Genomic DNA, 26,431 nt, shown 5'->3' with positions numbered 1-26,431 from the left:
ACTATAATAAAAACACAGGAAGACAATAAGATGAAAGATTTTTAATCAGTAAAAACAGGTGCAATATTTCACATGTAAACAACTGCAGCTTTGCAGTCTTAATACCTGAATAGTTACATAGAAATAATATTTTAGTGACTCAAGGATTCCTGTAAAAATAGATCAGTTTAACAAAAGATGATGTATCCCCTTCCATACAAAAGAGAATTCTTGTTAATTATTTCAAGTGCTCTTAGGCTCACTTACAGATCTGTAGATCTGCAAGATGGTGCCACATCTTCAGTATTAAATAAGTCTCAGCTTCATTAGTAGCCCTCTCTCCCTGCAGCCAAATTCTACATCACTAACCTGTAATTATGCACTTACCCACTACTGTACATCAATTTAAAAGCAAAGGACTGTTGGGAAAACATCACCATCATCTCTCAGCTTGTAGGGCAGCAGGTGAGTGCATAACATACATTCTTTAATAGTGCCATTTATATTTACCTGTGGCAGAGAAACAGGCCTTATTAATGTTCCGTTTCACAGTAAATGCAAACTCAAAACGTCTTCCATGTTAACCTCTTGTCCTGATAAATTCAGTTTAATGTCGATTTCCACAGAACTAATTCTCTCAGTACAGCAACAGTCATTGTCAAGTCATGCTATGCTCCACTTTATGTTTCCCCCCTTAAAGGATTTTAAGCTACCATGAATGTAACTGAACACTTTTGTCAAGTTTTGTTGATGATGTCTTCACATTGGTCAGGAGTAGGGCAAAGATGGAACGAGTGGAATTCATTTCAGAAGGAAAACGTTATTTCTGTTAAAAAAGATGAATTGAGAGCAGCAGAGTGGTGAGTATAACAAAACTCTGTTTTTGTACTGATGGAATCAGTGCTGTGGACATTATACTTAATTTATCATGTGAGATGTTGTAGTGAGCGATGGGTAATTTTAACCTCATTGTTTTTATTTGTTCGTGTAATTCAGAGAGGGTAGAGAATTTTGCTGCAGGGTCTGTGTAGTACATTAAACGCATTACATTTTTGCAAGCACAGCATCAGAACTGAGTAGTATGAATTGGGCAGTTGGCACTTAATTCCCATACTAGTGTGTTCCTAAGAGTGGATAGTCCCACTTTCATCGCTGCACAGTCCCTGACTGACACAACTGTTTCCCTCGCTACTTACCCAACTTTTTCTTTCCTTACTTCTGTCCTGACCTAGCAGCAGTTTTACTTTTTCATTTTGACAGATCTTAACTGCCATTTCATCCTCATTTTCTTTTATGAGACAAAGTATCAGGTCGTTGCCCTACGGGTTTAACGCAACCTCTTACTTTCAGCTTCATCTACTTCAAAAATCCCTCCTGTTTCACCACATCTCAGGTCTAATCAAAGCTATTTTTGTAATCCATTTCAGTCCTCCCTTCATTTCCCGGCCCTCTTCCTCTTCTCAGTGTTGTTCTCAGGATTCTCTGCAGACTTGTGGTCAGGATGCCATGTGGCTTCTTTTCTGTTCTGCATCTTTGCTCTCCACCTCCGCCTGCTCTTTAGCCATTGTCCTGTCCTTCACCGCCCTCAGTAGGACCCTGAGCAGTGTGTTCTCGTTCAGCAGGTTTTCAGAGGTGTCTGCCAGCTCCTGCAGCCGCCTCACCGCTTCCCCAAGCTGCCTGCTTTTCTCCCGGTGCTGTTCCTCTAAGCTTTGCCTTTCTCGCTGCAGCTCTGCATTCTGCGCCTCTAAGCTGAGGGTGTCAAATTTTAGTCGTCGGTTGTCGCGCCACAGCTGCGCCAGCTGTTGGGAGAGACGTTCGCGGGCGTGATGCAGCGCTTGAACCTCATGCTGGAGTGCCAGAAACTCTGTACGGAAGATAGCACTGGGTCCTGGACCCTTTGCTTCACTAGAAGCCACTGGTTTGTCTGCATGTTGTACAGAGCCAGAGTGCTGCAGGATGAATTGAAGGAGGTTGGGTAGCGTGATGGGCAGGTCGTCAGGAAACTTCACACTAGAATGTTTTCTTGAAGAGAAGCAGAAACAGGGAAAATGATAGTGAAAAATCCTGCTGAAATTCACTATTATATAGTGGTGGAATATTTCTCCTTCGTAGCAAATCAATTTCCCCTTGGGGATAATAAAGTTAATAAATTAATTCATTATACAGAATGGAAGGTGATGTTTGTTGTCTGAGCAACAGTCCAAAACATTAAGATATTAAGTTTGCATTCACATAAGACAACAAAAATTAGCAAATCCTCAAGTCTGATAGGTAATGTTTTCTTGAAAAATTATCAAAATAATAGTTAGGAGCTCATTATTTTTCTGTTGATTTACTTTTTGATCATCGTTTCAGCTCTAAAGTGTACTCTGGTAATTGCAAGCCAAATGTCCAGGTATATATATAATGCAAATATGTGTGTGTTTGTGTGAATCTCCCTTACCTGTATTTGGGAAAGAGAAGAATAGAGGGAATATGATCCACCATAAATTCCCATGGAAGGTCATTACGTGCAACATTCACCCTACACAGACAAAATGTGGTTATATTATTTAAATTTGTTCTTAAAAAGGTTGGGCCACAGAACTAAGGTTGAATTGTTAATGAAAGTGTATTTTTTACAGACAGACACACAGTACTACCCACAATACCTGCATCAACACTCAAACATAAAACACACACATACCGTACCTGGCCACAGTGATGGTGCTGTTTCCCTGTAATAATCTGGCCAGCTGGATGATGATGTGGTTGAGAACAGAGCAAAATCCACACCACTGAGTGTAATAGAACAGCAGCACATCCTACAGGAGAAAACACACACACACACACAAATTTATATTTTTTATCCATAGCTCAAGTCCATGAACCTTTTACAATCTTCACACCAAACTGTGAGCAAATTGAGGACCTTGCTCAGCTATGTACTGCCCCTCTTCATAGAGTTACACTCATAGCTGTGAAGGTGGAGGGTATAAGGAAAAAAGGTTTAACTGTGGGAAGCTTTCACAAGTCTCATCTATCAGTCACCATCAAAACTGACACACCTTTGGCTCGCAGCGCTATTGTGTTATAGTATGCGCTGTAAATGCTAATCAAACAATGAGCGTGAGCTATGAAACACGTCCATCCATCATCTGTGACTAGGTCATAGTGGCAACAACAGGCTAAGCTGGTAGTCCAGACGTGCCTCTCCCCAGCAATATTTTCCAGCTCCTCCTGAGGTGTTCCCAAACTAGATGAATTACATAATCTTGCCAGCGTGTTTTAGGTCTACCCCGGGGTCTCCCACCAGTCGGACAAACCCAGAAAACCTCCAAAGGAAGGTGCTCTTCATCACCAAATTTAACTTCAGTAGACATTGTGCATTATTTGTATAATTTTATCATTTGAATTGCTTTGATTTAATATTATGTTTCTTCCATTGTCCAGTACATGTAAGAGGGCTGAATCCTTTACATGAATGGAAACAGAGTGGATATGGTGAGGGTGAAAGTCTTTTCTCACCTTTTGGAGATCCATGACAGATGGCAGGAAGGAGGAAGTGGTAAGTTCTGTGATGAGGGGGCGTGGATGTGAGTGCTGGTGATTGTCTGGATGACTGGATTCCCTCTGCCCTCCTTTCCTTTCTTCTTCTCCCACCAAGTATCTCTGCAAGAGGCTGTATGGAGCGCTGAAGTTCCTGATGAAGGCCTCTTTAATAAAAATCATGCAGAGAGACACACAATGAAACGAGACAATTGCTATTAGGATCATATTCAAATATCACTTTTTTAACCAACAGATATTCTATGAAGACAATATATTGACACTTAAAATATTGTTGTGGTGCCATAAATGGGGTCTTCTCGTCTCATTATATTTTAATGAGATAAAAGACATCACACACTAAATGTATAAAATAACAGCCTCATAAAACACAGTGGAGGCAGTGTAAGTTTAAGTTCCTTTGTAACACCGTAGAAAACAGTGGCACCCTGCACAGAATATCAGGACTCACAATTGCAGTCTCATCTTTTGATGACATTAAGCAATAAACAAGTAAATGCTGCCTGGTGTTTGAATATCACGGTGGACCAGACACACATGTAGAAAGGTTAAAGAGGTCATATTATGCTTTTGGCTTTTTCTTTCTCCTTTATTGAGTTATGTACCTTTTTTTGTGCATGGAATTGGTTTGCAAAGTGAAAAAGCCCAAAGTTCAGCCCAAAGGGAGTTCCCATCTCCCACAGAAAACTCTGCTATGAACTACCTGAAAACAGCTCGTTTGTAGTCCAGCCGTTTCGCTTTTCTTCTCTGTGACGTCACAGCAAAATGCGCGTCCTAATGCTCGCCTAGCGGCCAGTCTGACACGCCCTCAAAAACACCGGTGGAAAAACACTTTGAGCTGCGGCACACAGTGACACGACGTCAGCCTGCTGCCTCTCCTCTCCCGTCCAAACACTAACTACCCTCCAGGCAGTCAATGGACATAAGGTTGTTACTGTGATGTAGAGACAGAGCTCAGTTAAAACTTTATGGATGAAAAATACATTTGTTACAGATTAATAAGTCACCACTCAGAAACTCTTATTCCAGGCCATGTTGCTAAACTGGTAAGGGGAACATATACAGCTCAACCGAAGCCGTGTTTACCGGCTTCTCACTGACCCGCCCTACTCTGCTTCTGATTGGCTAGTAGTCTCTAACTAGGAACTGTGCACGTGCAACTCCCAACAAAGATCATTTAGAGACAAGATGTATCACTTCATAGCTAAAACAAAGCGTTCAACACAGGGTGAAAAGAGGAGCTGCAGCAATGTGCAGTAAGTAAACCTGTTCTGGTACAACCCCTAAATAGGATTTTGAACGTGTAAATGAGCATAATATGACCTCTTTAAAATGCCAAAAACAACATTGTTAAAGTTAAAACTTTCACTATGAAAAAAACTCATCCCATAGAACTTTAAAAAGATACAACACTCTGTTTCCAATTCATTGCAAATTTCATTATGGGGAAAAATAGAGCCGTAATGATTAATTGATTAGTTATCAACTTTTTAATTAATCGCCAACTATTTTGATGATCGGTTAATCCGTTTGAGTGTTTTTGTAAGACAAAAAGAAATGTTTCCAGCTTTTTAAATGTAAATATTTTCTGGTTTCTTTACTCCTTTATTACAGTAAACTAAATATCTTTGGGTTATGAACAAAATGATTTTCTTACATTTTATTGAGCATACAACTAATAAATTAACTGAGAAAAAAAAAAATCGACAGATTAAATCAACTATGGAAATAATTGTTGGTTGCAGCCCTAAGTGAAAACCTCTGTAGAGTATGAAAAAGATGATGAAACCAAACCAGATTAGCTACTCTGCACATATGCATAACATGCAAAACTGTTATTTGCCTAAGACATCTTTCATTAGTGATGTTTTGAATTTGCACCAACCTTTATACACAGAAGTGAATCTAAACATACGTGGTGACTACACACAAAATGGACATTCAATTTCCAGAATAAACATCACATATTTGTGAGTAGGCTCTACGCATGTCTACCAAAGTATACCTAAATCCATCAACAGGAGTAAACACAAAACTCAGAAATGTGTTTCTAAACTATAGCTGCATTCAACTTCACATCTACATCTACATTTGGAGTTTGAACGCTGTCCTAGTCTTACCCAGAGACTCAGTCAGTGTGGTTGCTGGGCTGCGGTGAAGAACATAATGAACCTCGTCTTTCAGGTTCACAATAGCTGCAAACGACCCGTCACTGCTCCAATCCCCTCGCGCACCAGCCTCCTGGTAAAGAGAAGCACTTCTGTTGCCTGTTGCTCCAAGCCTCATCGCCAGAGGCCAGTTCAGAGCAACATCCAGCACATAAAACCTGAGCGTCCTGTTGGTCTGACACCGGAGCCCTGTGATGCCGTCTCCTCCCTCCTGAGGGACAGAGGATGGAGGGATAGACGAAGGAGGACGCGGAAAGGGAACTCTTTGCATGTCTGGCTCCTCTTTGGCTTGTGAATCATTGCTGAGTTCTACTTTTTTGCAGCAGGCACTGTATTGACTGAATGGGCTGTAGCTGTTCAGGAAGTTGGTACAGCCCACTGTGGTTGCAGTGTTTATGGACACGGGGGCAGGTAGTTGGTGTAGGCAACAGTGTCTGAGATTAGACCGCAACACGTCTCCTCCCTGAGTCATGGAGGGGAACGAGCAACGTATAGACGAGCTGGTCAGGCTCGATCGTGACAAGCTTAGGCACACCTCACACACATTTGTACTCGACTCTGGCAGAGGAACTGTTTGGCAGCACAGCGAGTGGGAAGTGAAACTTTTGTCCAGGCTGGAGTGGTTATTGTTGTCACAGGAATGATAACGCACAGCAATGTCCGCAACCTGAAAGACAAAAGAAACAAAGTAATAATAATGATAATGATAATAATAATGTAATCAACAAAAATTTATGTTTTTTAAATTAATTCTATAATTAACTGACAGCCACTGAGATAAGGGGGAGGTGGACACGCTTCCTTAAATTTGTTAAGATCTTTGCTGCCGCATGATGAACAAACTACAATCGAGAAAGGAATTTGGCTTACATATAACTAAATTGAGTTATAGTAGTGTAAAATAAAGGCATGGATACCTTCCTCCAGGTCAGCAGCGGAGAAAACAGGACTGTACAACTTTTTTGACTTGTTCATCAAAACTCAGGTTACAGTTGAATAGAGCTCTCATATTCTTAGCTATACGTTTAACATTCATTGACAGCCAAGGTTAATACAGATGAGCTGAATGTGGTTGAGCGGACCTAATATGATCCCTGATTTACTGTCATTTAGCTGAAGGATAACCGTTGGACATGCAGCACTTGCTGTTATTATTGCCAGGTAAGGCAAGTTTATTTGTATAGCACCTTTCAACAACATGACAATTCAAAGTGCTAGGACAGAAACCCATTTAGGAAGGATATCAAATAAACAAGGCAATGTAAAAAGACAATATAAAGACACACACATCGATAGGATTTTAAAAAATGTTTTAAAAAAAATAAAATGCAAGATAAAATCAAGCTAAACTACATTCAACAAATCAAACAGTGGAATAAATATTAAAGTGCAGCTAGAGTGCAATGCAAGATATGACTGTCCCAAATTTAAGTTTTATAGACACCTAATCCAAATTCCTCATGTGTGAAATACTAATTGGCCAAAAACCTCTTCTTGATTCTGAAAGCCCCAATTTGGAGCAGATCTAAAGTTTTCTGAGAGTTTGTTCCAGATATATGGTGCATAAAAACTACTATAAAAAATACTGACTAATGTCTCAAGAAGCATGTAAACAGAAGACAGCTGTGGACCTTACACTGATTGCTGTGGCTCACCACAAGTGAGACAGAAAGTAGAGGGTGACGCATGAAGCAGCCTACCCATCTCCAGACAAAGACGCTTTGGTCCATTGTATCAAATACAACACCAAGCTCAATTACTGGAAGTCAGTGACAGAGAATTTTTTGTTCACCCTCTGTTATTTTTTCCATCCCTACTCACCTGCTGTAGTATAGGATTGGGCTTGGACCCGAGTGGATTGTGCGGCAGGAACAGCAGCAGGGCAGGACCTTTAGTCAGCTCATGTTCCAGGAGGCGGGACTTTGTTCCCGGTGGCTGAAGCCAATGGAGGACGGTCTCTTGGTGTTCAAACACCCAGCTACAGATGGCCTCGGATGTAAAGTTGCGTTCCCTTCGAGGGAAAATCTGACAGAAGAAAACACACAGCACGATGCCGGGGAAATCCTTTAGTATACATCCAAAATTATAGTAAAATGTATTCAGCATTTCATTACATTTTCTTATCCAGTGTTTTATGTACCGCTTATCATGGACGCATGATGTCTTTGCTTACCAAAGAGGAGTTTAATCTTCTGTACAGGTATACTGTTTCATCTTCTTTAAGTGAGATGGCCCCTGCCACCTGTTTGTTGGTCACAACCCCGAAACGCACAACACCACGGAAATCTGCATCAGAAAACCAAACAGACTCAGGGCTGAAGATTGAAAAAGTTTCTGTCCTTTCTATCCTCACTTACAATACATGTGATAATGCGATCAGCAAGCAAACACATACACAAGTCTGCACACTCTAAATAGACATTAACCACTGGCTTCAGTGCTGTGTGATCACAACTTACCCCTTTTCAGTGCGTGCAAGGCAGATGACAGATATGTAATGTAACCCGGCGGCTGAGGAGAAGAGTTAAACTGGAAAAAACCCACCACTCGAGGCTTGAAATACACAAGAGACAGATAATTAAAATATATCATGTGGAAATAAAGCCTTATTCAAAGAAGATACCTATGTAATAAATTTCAAAAACTCTCATGTCACTCCTTGAGCTAATATTGGCAACTGTCTTAACACACACATTAAGGAATAAACTTTGTGAGTCGTCTGCCAACTTTCCATCAAATGACCCAAAGGCAAATGATACCTCGTGATAGGAGAGGAACTCTTGTAGTGTTGCTCTTGATGGGAGGTAAGTGAGCGGTGTGATGACTCTGAGGATAAAATTTTCCACATATTGAGCCACAAATGGACCCTTGTACTCTATAGGCCCAAACCTGCAGCATAGAAACACAAAGGCAAATAAATTAACATCTCAACTGTATCAGTTCCGATGCTCATCATCAACAGTGTCCGTCTGTTTCTTCTTCGATATCTGTGCAGTGTCATGTGTGACGCGTTTCTCGAGTAAGCTGCCAGCAGCAATATTCCAGCCCAAGCAATTGGCCTGTTCTGAACAGGCACATTTTGAATGGGCACTGCACTAATAACTTTAACGAGTGTTGCCATTGTTAAGGCTGAGAAGCATCAGGATTCGACCACCCCTGTTTCCAGTTTCTTAAATGTGAGTATTTGCTGCTTTTCTATCTTTTACATCATTGTAAATTTAATATTTTTGGGTTTTGGACTGTTGGTCAGACACAACCAGTTTTTTGAAGATGTCATATTGGGCTCTGGGAAATTGTGGGGCGTTTTGATGCAAGGATGACTCTTTTTTTGTGTAGTTTTGTGTTAAACTACAAAAACCCCAAGATGAATCAATATTGAAAATAACGGTTTGTGCAAACACTCCTCTGCTTCACTTCCGGTGTTACTGTAGCTGCTTCCATTGGAGACATTAGATGTTCCTAATTATGTCTGCCCATGTAAGGGTTAACAATTTTGAATTTCTAGTCCCTCACATTTGGAAAATGCATTTGGAAAACAACAAATAAAACTCCTAAAAACATTACAGTCCATTAATAAAGTAAGCTACAGTAGACCAGCCCAATGTTCTCTCTAAGATCCTGCATACATCACACTAATGACAGCAAAGCTGTAAAGAAAAATGCACAAGAGTTAAAAAAAGAAAAAAAAGAAAGTCAGTAAGAAAATACAATACAAGCTGACTGGAGGGCTGTTCTAAGCCTGTCCTTCAAAATATAATTTAACCCAAAAACAGAAAAGGAGTTTAAGAATAATATCTTATTTTTATTTTGCCAACAATAGATTGATAGATTTGTAGTTAACAAAAAACGATGGCAGTTTTTTTACAATATTTTTGGGCATTTTAAGCCTTCATTAGAAAGTCCGACAGAATAATGGCGAGTAATGGGGAATAACAAACTAACTAGCTGGAACCAGGGACGCTGTGATTCATTGTCAGCACCCTTAAACTCAAAGACCACCAGGGAGCCCTAATATTTTCTAGGGAAGTGAATGACTTACATTACAAAAATATGCAGCTAAAGACTAGTCATAAAGTGCAAAGATGTTCAGTAGCCCGAATTGTAAAAGTCACAGTCGTGCTGATCGGTTCCATAGTTTTTCATGCGTCACCATCTACCATTTCAGATAAATACAAATAACTTTAAAAAGGATGAGTGTTCTCTGTCTTACCTTCTGTAAAACAGATGGATGATCGGATACTGATAGAAGCGGTTTTGCCTCCTGCATTTCCCCTGACTCCACCAGCAGTTAACAGCCACAAACTGCACCTGTGTGCGTGTGTGTTAGAGTGAGAGAAAGAAATAAACAAAACTATTTCCAGACCACAGACAGTGCATGGTGTATAAGTAAGTCATGTATGAGATCAGCCATTATTCTGTCTCATTTACATTTCAAATAAGCCCCCAAAAGATGCACCTGATGAATTACAACCCAACAGTCAGAGATGCTGTCTAATTTTAAATTATTTCTCTAAAGTTACCTTACAAATGCTACTTTTTCTTAGCACTTAATAACAAGCCCCTATTTTATGGAGTCCAAGAAGCTATATTTACTTGTCTATATGTTTAAAGTGTCTTTGTAAGTTGAATAGCAAGCCCTAGTTTTTTTTGTTACCTTGTCAGTAGTTATCAGATAAGGTGTCAGTTAAGGTTGCTAAAATAAGTAATCCTTTCAGAGTGATTGTTGTGCCCTCAGGTGTTCTGTACCTGTTTGGCCAGCTTTTTAGCCACCTGCTGCACTTCATGACGGGCAGTCATTGAGTGAGCACACCACGGTGCATAGAAAAAGATGAGAGATACTTCTGCCACACTCCTGAGACGCTCCACCTGGAGAGAAAAGATGTTGACATGTTATAGACTTTACAACTATCCTGGATGGTAATTCTGTTTATGTTTAAAGTTTGATCTTGAATTTATTACTACCACGGACTAACACTTATAGATTTAATAATGTCTAATGAGGGAAATTCCAGTAACACCCAGTTTGTGATAACATGTTTAGCATCAGGTGTCTTTGAATCTCACCTGGTCCAGCTGACCCAGATAGAGGTCCACCACAGGGGCCTCAGCAGAGAAGAACCGCACTGGAGGACGGGCTGCTGCCACCACATTCTTAGCCCGGCTGCAGAAAGAAATGATTGTGAATCAGAAATCATACTAACACCAAAATTAAGTTTCCTGCACCTTGTTTTTATGGAGCAAAACTGCGACAGTCAAGAGGCAGAGAGTGTCTGAGATCATTTGTCTGCAATTTGCTTAAAGTTTCAGTCTTCCCATGTGTAATCTCTGCAGCTGGGATCACTGATCATTCAACAATTTTGATAACCTAGTATTAGTTTAAATAATTTAGTTAGCAAATGACATAAAACTATCTGCTTTGCTTTGTATGTTTGCTTTCTGCTGTAAATTGAATCCATTTAGGTTTGGACAGTTAGTCAGACAAAACAAAACATTTGGAGATATCACCTTGGGCTTCGAGTGATTTGTGATGGGAACCTTTTTTACAATTTTCTGATATTTTATAGAATAAATGAGAAGCGCTTTGAGATCATCTGCGTAATATAATGACGACCCAAATGGTTTACAGCAGCAAACAAATTAATATTTTCATTACTGACTACTCTGCCAATAATTATTTCGGTTTATCATTTGGTCTATAAAATGTTAAGCAAAAAGTGTCCATAATAATTTCCCAAAGGTCTTCAAAATTCTTGTTTTGTCCAACAAACCGTCCAAAACCCAATGATATTCATTTGTTGTGCTATCATGCGTGACAGGGAAAAACAGCAAATCCTCTGGTTTGAGAAGCTGAAACTAGAGAATGTTTGTCATTATTGCTTGATTAATAAAGTCAATTGATTGATGGCTTGATCACCCTAATTGAAAGTTAATTTTCTGTAGATTGACTCCTCAATTAATTGACTTCTTGGTTTAGCTCTATAGATGTTGCTGGTAATACTTTTGTACTTACAGTCTCTACTTAAGTGATATTGTGAATAGAGTGCTTTTACTTGTAATGAAGAAATAATATTGCTAGTTTTACTTAATTAAACGAGTTCAATACTTTTTCCACCACTACTGTATAGGAAGCAAGAGGTCTCTGAGATCATTTGTCTGCAATTTCCTTAAAGTTTCAGTTTCCAACGCTGGGGTCACTGGAAGATGAGTGTGTGCTGTTACACTGTATTCGGGGTAATTTACAAATACAGATTAATAAAATCCTGACACTGAAGGAATAATAAACAGTTACACTCCTGGATTAATTTAGTCACAGTCTGTTCAAACGGTTTGAAGAAATGGTTAATCCTCTTGTCCTCTACAGTACACACATGTTTCAGATCAGCTGCACAGCGTAATGAAGACTGATTGGTTTCAAGAAACTACATTAATGTTAGCAAGTATAACTAATTTACGACTTACTAATGCTACGACAACACTTATCGCTCAGAAAAGTTATCAGTTTGTTCAGTCGTCATGTTCAGGTTTAATGTTAGCCTGATCACAAAAACAAGCTTACACTAGCAATATATAATATGATGTACACAGGAGCCGCTCTGGTTTTCGCTGCTGGCTGTTACCTGCATGTGAACTTCACGGCCAGTATGAGCAGGACGCCGAGCACGATAGCCCCGCACAGAAGACCCGGTCTCCGGGCCATCAGAAACAGCACCTGCCGGAGAGACTGCCGCACCCGGCGCAGCATTACAGGCTGTCGTCGGCTCTCCGTCCCATTTATACGCCCTGGCTGCTGCTCAACGCATCCATTTGCCTACCGGGGGGCGGAAAACTGGTTCGACAGGGGACAGAGCTAACCTGGATTGGACATCGGTGCTGTTGGTGTGTAGGATATTCAAACACGGTCAGACCAACCTTTCTTCCCCACGTAGACTTTTCACTTCCGCAACAATGACGTAAGGGAGAGACTGTAAAGTACTGTCGGCGGTTTAAAACGGTACATTTAATAATGTTTAATAATGTAAAAGTTGAATTGATAGTTACACAGGCTGATGTTAAAACGAAGGAAACCGGTTTAAGTACGCAATATATTTTAATTTGTCCATAATGACTGTGTTTATAGTTATTTTTGCGTATGGAGTCTTATGTGCTGTTGTGAGACAGCCCCTACGTTGTTATAGCCACAGCAATTGCTGCTATGACGGCTGCTGAACACCAGATGGCGGTCTTTTGAATATTTTTAACACGTCTCAACAAACAGGTTTACGATTTAACTACTTTACGTTACCTACATGCTAATAAACATACTAAACATGAAAACACATACGTATTTTTCCTTAGTTATACATAATAGTTAACAATTGTTAACATATCGTATCCTTTAGCAATATCTTCTTAAGCACAAATATGCAGTAAATTACTAGGTACTATTATTGTAGTTACATTGTAGAATCATTAGGCTACAGTCACTAGTCAGTTTTTTTTTAATTCTATTTTATTTAGTCTGTTTTAGTTATTGTGTATAATATGGCATTTTCGTTTCATTTGTGTCTTAGAAACACCCCTATCTTCCTATCAGAATTGGAGACCAATGCACACAAGAACGTCAAATAAAACAATAAACACACAAAAGGTCAATAAAACATATAAAACAAGAGAACAATAAGAATCAAAATTAAATTATGGCAACAAAATATTTTAATCAAAAGCAAAGCCAAAAATCGACGTTTTTTTTTTAAAACTTCATCAAATTTTACATGAAGTAGTAATATGGTTTTATTGTCATCTGTATAGGAACTACAAATCTATACTGTGAAGTGCCAAGACACAAAATTCACAATATGCAGTTTATAAATGATACCAGTAACACATAGTTTCGACTTCATCTTGAAATACACACTAGGCACTATATTAGACATTATTGACACTTGCAATATAGACAGTATTTAACCTGAGGAACCCATTAACCCATAGGACCTAATTAATACTATTTATAGATTCATTAACCTACTGGTGAGCTGATCTGATCCAGGAACATTTTAATGGTTTAGCATAACAGGCGGAGATGTTGTAAGTTAAATATAGTAGTAAATATATATTTGTAATAGTAATAATACAAAGAGGGAAAATAGAGGAGTGATATTTTGGATATGGGCTCAGTATTGTAATGTTCATAATATAAGCTACATATAGTAGCTTTAGAAATTTTAATTTCTTAATTTTATGTAAATTATTCAATTTCACATTTAAACGGTCTAGGAACTACAACATCATCAATAAAACAAATCCACACAACATGATAGCATTATTTAAAAATCTTTATTTTTTCCCTTTGTCATTACAGAACATTGAAGAACAAAAATCACAGTGTAGAACTTTTAAGTGCAAAAGAACTATGTAAAAAATAAAAAGTCTTTGATTATCTCTACCCGCACATAACATGGAAATGGATACTGCAAACAAGTTTTTAAACGATACAAAAAAAAGTGCAACATAATATTTGTAAGCAGTACCAGCAAATAAAATCGGTGATGAACAGTTTCTCCATAAAAATCATAAAAATTTAAGATCTGTCTCGGCATCTTAAAAAAATACAAGTGCCACATGTATTGTGAAATGTTTTTGTTTTTCCTTGAATCAACTGTAAATCCTGATGTCCCCACCAGGATGCAGAACTACAAACCTCAACATTTGACACATTTCACAAACATGTTACCAAACCTCGTAGAGTGAATATTCAAACAGCTCTGTAGCACCAACTTCACAGTCAAAGCCCGAACCAGTCTGAAGACCCATAGAAAATACTCTAATAATACTGCTTCATTCAAACTGATACTTTCAAGCAACATTTGCTAATTTAACTGCTTGTGGATTACACACACACACACGTATGTATATATATACACAAAACAATGTGTGCCTATTCACCTTAAGTAGCCAAGTCAGTATATGCATTAAGAAAAGCTCACTTTTGAACGGACTACAGCCATATTGGTGCTACAAAACTGTCAGAAAACTCCTGTCTTCACTACCACCAGTGTTGGAACGTCACGATTTTTAATTTGCATAACTGCCCTCTGGACCATTTAGGCAATGTGGTTTGTGAATGCACAGTGCACGCAGAGAGGGATCACTGCAGTAATTTCTCCTAATCTATAACATCACAGTCATTTCACTCTCTCTCATCTTGTTGGTTTTTGTTTCTCCTAAAATAGCTCAATGCCTCTCTTTTTATCACGTGGCAAACATCCAGCAGAGACAAGACAGGAAGCGAGAAAACTTCCTATCCAACAGCAAATAAGCCAGTCTCAATTGAGTTTACTGCTAAAAATGAACACATCTCCTCTACAGCAACTGGAATCCTGGCTATTTTATTTGCTGTGAACTGTACGGTATTAGTTGGGCACTGACTACATGCAGTTGGCTAGAGTGCCTGCGTTTCTGGGTGCATTAGCTGCTGCACCACCAGGTCTATATTAATGATGGGACTGAAGTAGAGAGCCCAGTAGAAGAGGCAGTTGCACACAAACTGAGGGACAAAAGGCCACAGGATGGCAAAGGCAAACCCCTGAGATAACATCTTCCACAAGTGGTTCCACATCTTGCGTGGCAGAGTCCTAAAGAAAGTGGAAGATATAAATTAGTGTGTGTAACATGCTTAACTTAATTACATTACCCAGTAATGTTTAAGTAGTGTAGGACACATTAAGCAATATTTCCAGTAGTGAACCATTTATTCCACTAAGTAGTGAGGAAGCTCGACCAAACGGTACATTTTAATTTTCTCTTTTAAAAACAGAGAAATTAGTGTTCTGCATCATACAGTCTGTGCTTCGAGAGAGGTCATAGCACCAAAGGTTTATGGTGTTCTCAGACAGCAAGTGGTTGCAACACAATGTTCTGTTCACAGCTACCGACAATCGTACCAGGGCTCGTAGAGACGCTGCAAAAGCCATGAAATTTTATTTGACTTAACTCAAGAAAAAGATAGATATGGACACAAACGGCAAGTGTTGGGCACTCGCGATCCATATACAGCACCCGCTGCCGTATTTCTCCCGTTAAAAACCACCAGGTCCCTGCCAGCGCTCAACTGCTGTAGCCTAATGTTTACGTTTACCTTGTAGGGAATCCCTCACCTAACATCAATCAATCGTCAATTAGTGCATCCGAAAGCACAACAACCATCCAGCGTTTTGGCAACGTAAAAGTAACAAACTCAAAGTAACAGTGTATCACTTGCTTCTTGGTTGGCGGCCAGCAGAAAATAACATATTTTTTGCCCTCCAAGAGAGCGTTTTCCTTGGAATATGACGTCACGTGAAAACTATGAATTGAGGCGGCAGTGGCAATCCCTCACTGTCTGAAAGCACCTTTACAAGTTCTTAAAAGTTTAGGTTATGGGAAGCTCTGGCTTGTGTGTATATTACAAAGAGGAAGAAAATAAATAAATAACGCGGGAACTACCTGATCCTGGCTCTTGTCCAGAGTGTCCACAGGGCGCAGCCCTCCAGCACAGACAGCAGCATGGCATTAACAATAATGAAGCGAGATGTCCAGTAGTGGATGGCCAGCCAGTCCCAAGCAAACTCTGCTATCAGTTGGTATGGAAGCAGGAGGTACTTTACAAGAAACTCTGCCCACTGCCGCCAACTGGGCTCCAACTACAAAACACAGGAGCATGACAGGAAACATGAGATGACAGTAGAGACGTGTTTTTAAACAACTAAAAACTTTTTTCAAGTAAATCACCGTTAATCTGTGATACAAAGAAAATCTTCAACCTCAATAGGCACAGTATGGTCTTATTAAATGCAGGTTAACAATCCGATTAAATTAAGATAATTCTAGTAGTGTCATTATTACCCATCATTGTCACCATAATGCCTTTTTTAAATTAGTATTTTACCTTTAGATACACACTCTTGATACTGCATTAGCTGGCAGTTTGCAAAATGTTACCTGTGTGTTGAGGAAGCTGCTCTCCATTGACTTGTCGATATTTGCGATGGCCGGACAGCAGGTATGCAGGAAGGGCAGGAAGGTTTCCGAGTAGTCGAATAAATACAAATAGAAGAGTGTAAGACGAGGGGAGCGCTTCAGTGCATACAGCAGGAACAGAGACTTCCCAGCATTAGCAGCCTGGCAGAAAGTGAAAAAAATGCAAGTACTCACAATAAGAGGACTCATTTGGTTGTACAAATCAACACACTGACTGTAGTCTCAGTTCTTTAAAATCTCAAGTATGGAGAAGACTGTGGCGCACCACTAAATGCAAAGGTCACATCCTTAAATACACGTTAAGACTATCTAGTATATGCTACTGTAGTGGAGGTGGAAGCAAAACAAGACAAAACATGTTCCCAGGTATTGTACCGTCCAATATATCAACTTCATATTTAATTATGTAAAGATTAAAATAAATTCTGAAAGTGCTAACAGCATGGGAAGTTAACTACAGTAGGACAAATATTTACAAACAAAAGATGCAAAATTCAATACATTAAAAAGGGTTTAGATAAGCGGTTTCTTCTTAGGATAATCAAATTTCTGAAGCAGACCAGAATCTGTATTACGTTACCTTGTATTCCCAGAGGTTCTGCGGAGGTTTGACCCCCAGGGTTTTAACTCTGTCCAGTTCAGCCAGAACAGCCCTTCGGTGAGCCTGATTCTCAATGTTGTAAGGAAGTTTTAATAACTCTTCATCTCCCAGCATCAACAGCAGCCTAAAGCGAAGAAATCAACACCATATGGCATGAACATAATGATCCACAACAAGAGCTTCTGTGTTCTGCTCTGTAATGTTACAGAAGTCTGTCAAAGTCTACTACAGTTGAAAGATGAAAATATGTTGCATAAATATGGCTCAACTCAGTTCTATTTCATAAGGTAATGTTTCAAAATCAGGACAAGGAGCACAAACAATCTTTACGATGAAATAAAATTTGTAATAGGTAACTTATCTACCTCCCATTGACGTTCTCCTGCTGGAAGGACTCTCTGTAAAGCTGGGCCCATGGCCCCAAGTGTTCCAGCCAGGACACGACTTCCTCCGGCGTCCAGCGAGACACGGGTTTACTGATCAACGGGTCATACTGCTCCACCACACCACTGCTCCAGTGATACACCAGCACCATCACCTGGAAACACACAGATATTAAACAAGTGAACACTTGTTTACTTAATGCCAAACCAAGGTGACCTATATATAGAGAGAAAATATTTAGTTCATAAAGCTGTTGTTGGTGAGGAGTAAGGGAACGGGTTTGCATGGTGGCTGGACTCCCTCATAGTGGTCACTAGTCACACAGTGGTGGTTCACAGCTCTGGTTTAGCCTCCAGTACATCACAACTAAAAATACAGTATAAATCTGCTCTTACATTTAAGTATGATTTGATCAAAATTGCTATGCTAAGGATTTTATCATATTCATGTTACATTTTTATAAACACTGAATTACTCATTCTCATCTCCTTCAATTTCCTCTGGCGGCTGTTCCGCCAGTGTATGAATGTGTGTGAATGTTAGTTTCTGTTTGAGCACTTGGGCTCAGTGAATGAATGGTGAATGCAGATGTAGTGTAAAAGCGCTTTGAGTGGTCGAAAAGACTAGAAAGGCGCTATACAAATACGGAGCATTTACATTTTATGTGCATTTAATATTCTGTGTCAAAATACTGAAAAAAATATTCCTAAATATTTCTGCCATGCAGGACAATTTGCCGCCACTGCTGTAAAACTCTACATCTCAAAATTCTCCATTTAACACCATGATGGCATCTCAGTAAAAAAAAACAACAACAAAAAAAATCTCCTCCTTGGTAAACTGTGCATAATACGTGTAAATGTGTGATACATCTTTGCATGGATAAAGCCAACATCTTCATTTCAATAAAGTAAGTGCAGGGGAGAACTGAATGCACTTACTAAATATTCTCGGCCAAAAAAATATCCAATGTGTTGTTCTAAAGTTTAGAAGAGCTGTAAAGAGGAAACTTAAATATCTTTAGATTTTTAGAAAACAAAAGGGGAGGACATGAGTGAGCGTGAGTCTAAAGAAAAGGTCGTCCCAGACAAGCAAGGGATTGGTAGGAGTGGTCACATTAACCCACTGTACCTTAAGATGTTAATACATGTAAATACTAATTCAATTGAAATTGGAAGTCGGCTTTAAATTACAATGACCAGGAATTTTCTTTCATTGTTTTTTTCCCCTTATGATGACACATTTTGGTTAATCAGCTTCAGTTACTTAATAATACTCAGTTTCCAGGCCAAATACAAACCCAAAGCATCCAAAACTAACAAAAGCTTTGCACCGCTCCTAAAATGACCTGACTCAATAATAATATGCATTAATGAACTGGGGTCAAAAACAGGACCATGCTGTAAACCATTTACATGTTCCCAACAGCGCGCGCACACACAAATTCACTGCCACGTGGCAAGACACACAGTGACGTTGCTCCCGAGTGCCTCATGGACAAAATAAACATGATCTGTCTATGTGATATGAACAACAGACCTTTTCATCCACTAGTGTGGTAACCTTTAAATATCACACACCACTGTTGTTGAAACCCATCCGGTTAAAATATACAACAACCCAAAAATACAGTCATTGAATAAATTATTTAATTATTATTTAAATGCAATTGAAATAAACAGTGTAGGTTATAAAAATTCACTCTAATGGTATCTTTTGTTATATCATGGAGTAAAAAAGTGGGCATAAGGAAAAATTTGTCTTGTGACATTATAAATTACAAAATAACATTGATGACGCATAACTGCAAAGTAAGAATGGACCAATTGGATACTGATAATGATCGTCAATATGAGCTTAAACCCCAGACTGCATACTGTATTGTATGTAATCTTATTTACAATCCAATAAGGCAAACTGATTAAACTTAGCATTATGTTGCTCAAAATTTCATTTTATTGTATTTATAAACACTTTTTAAGCATAACACCTTATAATGACTGTCACAGAAAAATAGGTTTCTGTACCAAACCTTTTCAAGAGGCATCATAATTTACATTTCACAAGACAGAAAACTGTGTTCAACTGAGTTTAGGTAAGTCCCGAAGAGCTCTTACTTTAACTTGTTATCGCTTGGATTACTGTGTGCCTCATCAATAAATCAATCCATCACCATCAAAACCTGATGATTCTTGATAAAGCTCAAAAACTGCTATGTTAACACGGTCAACGGCACATGATAGGCAGGTGGAAAAGCAGCTACTAACCATAGCATCAGTCTTGAGGTTTGTTATCATTTGAGATAATACTGCACAAGATAATATGGTAAAGATCAAGAGTTTGACTTTTTACTGCCAATGTATACTTACAGCAACACACGTGAGTGCAGTTAGGACTCCAGAAAAGAAGAAGCCTGCTCCTTTGTGCTGGTTTGTCCTGGATCTACCCAAGTTATCACCATACCTAAAGACATACAGATATTTAAAAGGAAGGGCATGTAATTCTGGAGAAATCCAATACTGTGATATAGAGTGAACAATGACACAGCACATAATGAAACTAACGTTAGCCAAGTTGTGGGTTAGCAAACTATTGTTACAGTTGCTGTGAAGCTAACATGCAGAGAGGACGAGACAGTCCTAGAGCCAGCACACCAGCTCCGGACAGACATCATGGCCGGAATAGCTGGAATAGTAAAGTGTGGTGTGGTCCAATCCACTTTGTTTGTTTCCCCATTTACAGAGCCAGAGCTGTGTACCAACACCAGATTTTTTTGCGCACACATAAAAAACAGCTAGCGGACTGTGAGGACATATTCACTTAATTTCACAAAAAGATGTGTAGTGGATTAGAATTGCATAACCCACCTTTAATGGAAGCCAGCTCCTTTGCCCCGGCCAACAAAAGGTATCAAATACAAGTGAACAGATTAGGGGTGTAACGGTACATGTATTCGTACCAGACCGTTTTAGAACAGGACTTTCGGAACAGTGCACATGTGCACCGAATGCAGTCTTTAACGTCATATATTAGGCTTGTTTTGTGTGTGGAACAGAGGTTAATTCCGAGTTGCCACACGGACATATTAAGTGGTAGACCAAATCTCCGCCTTATGGCACTACACAAACAGACGCTTTGGCCCAGCCCCTCGCTAACTAGTCACTTAAGCATCACGGCCAGTGCAGAGAAGCCAGAGCTTGAAGACCCTCCCTTATTGTTAAGGTCTTCTGTTTGGGAACATTTCAATTTCCTAGTGAAATGCAACAACGGACAAGTCGATAAGACGAAAGCAGTGTGCCGACATTTCTCAGTAGTGAGTAGGTATGTTTCTGGCAACACGTCAAAGTTGCTAACTCACCAATGGTATCATACGAAGGAGAACTTCACTGCAACAAGGGAAAAAAACAAATTTGATGCTTCGAATGGTCAACAATAAGCCTCAAGTTTAGCTTCGGCTCGCAATTGCCGTGCACAAACACACACGATTCGACTATAGGCAGGACTTAATGATTCTGATTCGACTATGTAAATCTTTAGACGGGGACAGCCCTAGTGCAGCAGTATTTCTTGTTCTTTTTTATTGTATATAATTTATTTATTATGTGTAATTTGGAAGTTTGTTTAAATTGTAAAGTAATATGGATGTTTACAAAAGTTCATAATAAACCAGCAGCATTTTAATGTTTGCATTTTTTCCCCCCTTACTGTACTGAAAATAAACCGAACTGTGACTTCAAAACCGAGGTACGTACCGAACTGAGTTTTTTGTGTACCGTTACACCCTTAGAACAGATCAGACACAAGGGACATTCACGGGGATAACAAAAAAGAGAAACTCCACCAAGTCTGTTTACATTCATTGTAGGTAATGTGCAGGGTAGGACAGATTGTGACAAGGAAGAGGAAATCTCTGGTTTTGCTGTGTCAATTTGGATTCTTTTTGTTTTAAACGTAAATCTCACAATCTTATCAGTGGAGTACTCCTTCAGTGTATACTAAGCTCACACACTATTCCAAGGTTTACAGCAAAACTAACACGTAGCATAGATTATACTGTACTACCTTTGGAAGGCCAGCAAGCTGCGGGAGATTTTGGGGTTAGTCTGGATCTCTGCTTTCCTCCGCTCAACGACCTCACTGAACAGCTTCTCAGTTGCATCCCTATAAAAAAAGAGCATCATGTTCAGAAGTGAAAGTAGTGGATGAAAGTTAAATGTACAACTAGAAAACAAACAGGGGAAGGCGTGAAGGCTTGGGGTTTTTGGGTTTTTCTTTAGCACCAACTAACCTAGTCCGTCGGTGAGCAGTAAACAGTCAGCACTAACGTAACTAACTGATGTAATTATTTATGTGTTGAATTTGACCCGACTGTGTCCGCCTCTTAAACATTTGAAACATTACTTCCTTGGTACAACCTATTTAGGCAAGTGAAAACACCATTTGCAGGACTAAAACACTGTGTGCACAAGCAGTAGTCTGTAGTCTTAGAGATCTTGTCATTTATGGCCCACCTCTCTCTAGAAGCAGGAACCTGCTGGCAGTGAATCACAGCAGCAGCAGAGGGAGGAGGAATATACACTCAGTATTTTGATGTCAAATTATTTATTTTACTGACATTTTAGCATTGTTTCCAGCCAGATATGTTGAGTGTATATAGTGACATTGCTGACTTTACTGTTGCGGTTATAGAAATAATATGTAGTTATACAAAAACAAAACAAAAAAAACCCAATTCTTTAGTAATGAAAAAGAACCGGTAAGAGTATTGATAAAGCCAGGAACCAAACTCAAGTCATGCCCAACTAAATGGGTAACTCAGTTGGCATAGTAATGAAAGATCGGCTGGATATGGAGGAGTCAAAGAAATGCTTGCTCGACTGGAGACAAGTCATAAATCAGGATTATAATACAATCATGTACATGGAGTAGGGATGCACCGAAATGAAAATTCTTGGCCGAAGCCAAAACAGAATGAAAAAAATTTGCCGAATACCCAAAAAGTACATTCACATTTCTTCCCATTTATTTTTCCATTTTTTACCATTGCATAATTTTTACTCAGTGTTTCCCACAAAGAACCGAGGGTCTGATAAAGTAAATTACATGTCTCTATTTACTTTTAATGGTCACATATGTTTTATACTTTCTGTGAATTTAATCCAATTAATATTATTTCCATACTGTCTGGGTGTCTTATTTTGAAAACCGGACATTGTCACATGTGTATCATCACGCTACATTCATCAAGTCCGACCCAATTTGATAAATAATGTTGTATGTGGCTCTTGTATCGTGTAACATGAAGACTTCACAGCCTCTCTTCAGGCAGAACTCTCATATTGCAAAACTTGTCTTTATAAAAGAGACACACTGACAGGATAAAGTCGCTAACCTCTCTGTCAGCTCGCACTGGTCCCTTTCAGTGGATTTACCATAAAGCCTTGACAACGTGTGCACTCCAAATTTAGGTGCGATCAGCTTAATCGCCTTCTCAAAAACGAGTGAGAGAAACACTCAGAACGGGTCAGACCGTTTGTTGCCTTTTCTAAGAAGTCAGCCACAGATGGTGTGGATGTGCAAGGAGACAATTCAGCAGAACAGTATCTGCAAACAGCAAGTTTTGCATCTTTATTGGACACTTCACAGTCTTCCACACTGCCTACATGTAGACGTAATTGTTCAGTAAAATTTATTCGGTCTTTTGTCTTATTAGGCCTAACACCAAAAGTGCTTTTTTTTTTGCTATTTTCGGCCGATTAATTTTGGTGGGCGAACATTCGGTGCATCTATAACATGGAGAGCTAAATAACCAGGTTTCTCTTTCGTTAATTTGCCAATTGTAAAACTGTGTTTTATTTAGAAAGTTCTATTACAGCTGCTAGTGTTTATACAATACTAAAAACTATAGCTTCTTTGTAGAAACACTGGTTTATATTCCCCAAAGTAAGGCAATGTTTTGGTATTGACACTTACACTAGTATTGCATTACAAAATATTAAATAATATCCAGCCCTAGCTACATGGAGGTGTATTTGAACCATACTGTAACACACACACACTTGTCATTTTTAAAGGTTGTCAGTAGGGCTCTATTCTCTACTGCACATAAGGGAAATGTGAATACTGTGGTGAGAAAATCAAACATATCATTCCCCGATTTGGTCTGACTGTGAAAAGCATACCTCAGCAGTATGTTGATTTTAGGGAAGCCTTCCCACTTCTCCCGGCACTCTGGGCACTCATTCTTGTGAGAGGATTCCCACCACAGAGCCAGACAGTGGCGACAAAAGTTATGGCCGCAGGTCAGGGTGGTGGGGTTCACTAAGATGTCATAGCAACAGTGACACGAGAATTCATGCTCTGAGATGTTGGTGGTGGAGGGCTTCGACTGAGGAAAATCTGATAAGTGAGGGGGCTCTTCCATTGATCCAGCCAGAACTTCATCTGATGAATCCCACTCTATCTGGTGCAACATATCCAACTCTGAATAAGAGGGGAAACAAATTTACAAAAGAATAACTAAATGGAGAAAGTGATAAGTTTAAAAAATTAAAATATAGGTAGGTACAGTCTCAAATAGCTTCTCAGAGAAAACTGGCCATTTAAAGTGCCATACCAGTGCACACATTTGATCCTATTTACTACATTTCACATATAATTAGCATCACAACTAATTATTTAGCAAAAAATTCTGTTGTGTTCAAGATATGTGTAATTTCTTTTACAATCGGATATTAGCAAACTTGTGAGTTGTTTAAATCAATCACAGTGAACTTGAAGTCTGCATTAAGTTTATCGCTGCTAGGTAATGCAGTTTAGGGATGCAACTAACAATCATTTTTTTAATATCGATTAAACTATCAATTAAGTTTTCAACTACCCAACTAAGCGCTTGATCTTATCATAATCTACAAAATGTCTAAGAATAGTGGAAACCTTGAAGGTGATGTTTTCACATGTTTTGTTTTGTCTGAACAGTCCAAACCTAGTTTACAATTACATAAAACAGAGAAAAGAACTCTTTACTCTGGAGAGGCTATAGAAGACGGTTGGAATTAATGCTTGATATGTGACTGAAACGATTAATGGTATATTAAAAAAAAGTTGAATTCATTTTCTGTCAATTTACTAATTGAAGAATCGACTAATCATAAGTCTGCACTGCTTTATTCCACAAAGATGATGAAACTTTGACGAACATGTTTGTTTCCTGTGATGGATTTGACAACTCCAGCAAGTTGCAAGCCAGTACCATTTGATTTTCATGCCTTACAGAAATGAATAGAAACCAGTAGATGCCTTGAACTGTAGTACAAAACAAAACCCGAAAATCTAAAACTACACAGAAAGCATTTTAATATGATCAGAATAAATGCATAATGTGCCAGAATTAACCCAAAGGCTATTTTACATCTGCTGTACCTGGGCTAGTGGTAATAGATCACCCTAAAAAGGTTAAAGGATTAAACTATACAGATTTACCCCACTACAGTAAAAATTGAGTACACTAAAAGAAAAAAAGCAGTCTCTCCCCTGCTGCGACTACATCAGGTTCTGCACAGCAACTTTTACATTAACTAAGTTAAACAACATACATACATGAACTAACGTTATGCTAGCTAAACAAAACCACACGTATGGCGTTTTGTTGACTGGCATACTATGTCATTAGGTAAATTGAAGTAATGTTATCGGTAAACAGATTTGTGTAAGTGAATAATAAGCATAACTAGCAGCTATTTACATTAAATTTAAATTCGATTAACGCGTTTTGTTTGGTGTCATGATAGCATTTGGCTAAACAGTTAGCTAACCAGACACTTGTCAGCACCAAACCATGAAAGAGAAAGAAAACGATAACATTAGACACTGACAACTTATATAACTAACTTATTCAGCTACTTTGATAGCAGGTAACGTTAACTTATCACAACCTGATCTGGACATTAGCTGTAACGTTACTCTACAATTGGCTAGCTAACGTTAGTCGTTAGCTACTACTAGCTAGGTCAACAACAACGTTACTGCTCTGCTAACAGTAGACTGATACTACACAAACCAAAGTGCACTATCGTTAGCTGACTCATTTGCTAGTTAGCCCGAAAATGACAGCTACCAGTAAGTACTGTGTTAACTTACTTTGGCGGAACGTAACTGCTCGTGAACGTCATTTATTAACGTTAAACTCAGTTTTACATCGCCTCAGGAATGGCCTTTGACAGGTGACCAGTTGGAGGATGACATAACTAACATTATCTGGTTAACTAACCTACGTCCGCTTATTGTAAATTATCTCTAAGAGACTCCATAAATATTTATGTTCGAGTAGATGTCGCCACGGCGCTACGCTGCTGTGGAAAGCCCCTCGCACACACGGCACGTCAGCGCGTCATGCGGGTACCTGATCACACTTGTCATTGGTCACGCACTCACCTCAGTCAACTTTTTAAGGGTGCCCGCAGATGAAGCAGAAGCAGACAGACAGAAGGTTTCGTTCACTGTAGTCCTCGGTGATGTTGCAAAGCACAGCTGATTTCAGCCATGTGGCTTTTAAAAGCAGCTTCGGTACAAAGTTCAGACCAGATCCAGTCCCTAAAACTTAGGTTCTGGGCTGAAGTGTGAGGTATTCCCGTACACATAATAATAAAACCTTTTCTTCAAATAACCCTTACCCGCAGAGTGAAATGTTAAATTAACTAAAATAATTAAAATAACTTCTCCAGAAATATTCTGGGGATTTAAGTATGGTGTTCCC

The 26,431-nt window shown here is 39.1% G+C and overlaps 2 protein-coding genes across 3 annotated transcripts; both read right to left on the bottom strand.

The window, feature by feature from the left end:
- Positions 1-26: 26 nt before the first annotated feature.
- On the bottom strand, positions 27-12,626 carry txndc11 (thioredoxin domain containing 11). The gene is made up of 13 exons (XM_038712850.1): positions 12,314-12,626; positions 10,761-10,857; positions 10,443-10,562; positions 9,907-10,004; positions 8,456-8,585; positions 8,156-8,249; positions 7,870-7,982; positions 7,518-7,721; positions 5,649-6,363; positions 3,487-3,674; positions 2,671-2,783; positions 2,423-2,503; positions 27-2,001 (listed from the first exon to the last, which is right to left on the bottom strand). Exons 1-13 carry the CDS (start codon positions 12,436-12,438, stop codon positions 1,476-1,478), a joined length of 2,604 nt encoding a protein of 867 aa, XP_038568778.1. The 5' UTR covers positions 12,439-12,626; the 3' UTR covers positions 27-1,475.
- Positions 12,627-13,990: 1,364 nt separating this feature from the next.
- LOC119898672 (bifunctional apoptosis regulator-like) lies at positions 13,991-26,243 on the bottom strand. Of its 2 annotated transcripts, none has more exons than XM_038712848.1 (9): positions 26,110-26,243; positions 23,859-24,159; positions 21,739-21,837; positions 20,046-20,139; positions 17,658-17,830; positions 17,272-17,416; positions 16,653-16,832; positions 16,158-16,354; positions 13,991-15,307 (listed from the first exon to the last, which is right to left on the bottom strand). In XM_038712848.1, the coding sequence occupies exons 2-9, from the start codon at positions 24,149-24,151 to the stop codon at positions 15,115-15,117; spliced, it is 1,374 nt and encodes a 457-aa protein (XP_038568776.1). In that variant the 5' UTR covers positions 24,152-24,159; positions 26,110-26,243; the 3' UTR covers positions 13,991-15,114. The 2 variants fall into 2 exon arrangements, with proteins under 2 accessions (XP_038568776.1, XP_038568775.1); XM_038712847.1 differs by lacking the exon at positions 26,110-26,243 and adding an exon at positions 25,816-26,047.
- Between the last annotated feature and the right edge of the window lie 188 nt (positions 26,244-26,431).

This window comes from Micropterus salmoides, unplaced genomic scaffold (assembly GCF_014851395.1).
Source record: "Micropterus salmoides isolate LMB-PRFRI ecotype aquatic unplaced genomic scaffold, ASM1485139v1 Ms_hic_scaffold_12, whole genome shotgun sequence".
NCBI classification, from domain to species: Eukaryota; Metazoa; Chordata; class Actinopteri; order Centrarchiformes; family Centrarchidae; genus Micropterus; species Micropterus salmoides.
Note: the sequence above shows the minus strand (reverse complement) of the source record. Positions and strands in the feature narration are given on the sequence as shown.

Coding starts and splice junctions, on each gene's coding strand:
- txndc11 (XM_038712850.1), bottom strand. CDS start 12,438: ATGCTGCGCCGGGTGCGGCAGTCTCTCCGGCAGGTGCTGTTTCTGATG. Junction 8,586..9,906: donor ATCCATCTGTTTTACAGAAG/GTAAGACAGAGA, acceptor TCTATGCTGCAG/GTTTGGGCCTATAGAGTACA. Junction 2,002..2,422: donor CTTCTCTTTCCCAAATACAG/GTAAGGGAGATT, acceptor CTTCTCTTCAAG/AAAACATTCTAGTGTGAAGT.
- LOC119898672 (XM_038712848.1), bottom strand. CDS start 24,151: ATGTTGCACCAGATAGAGTGGGATTCATCAGATGAAGTTCTGGCTGGA. Junction 17,417..17,657: donor CAGGAGAACGTCAATGGGAG/GTAGATAAGTTA, acceptor TCTTCGCTTTAG/GCTGCTGTTGATGCTGGGAG. Junction 15,308..16,157: donor TGGACAAGAGCCAGGATCAG/GTAGTTCCCGCG, acceptor CACTTTCTTTAG/GACTCTGCCACGCAAGATGT.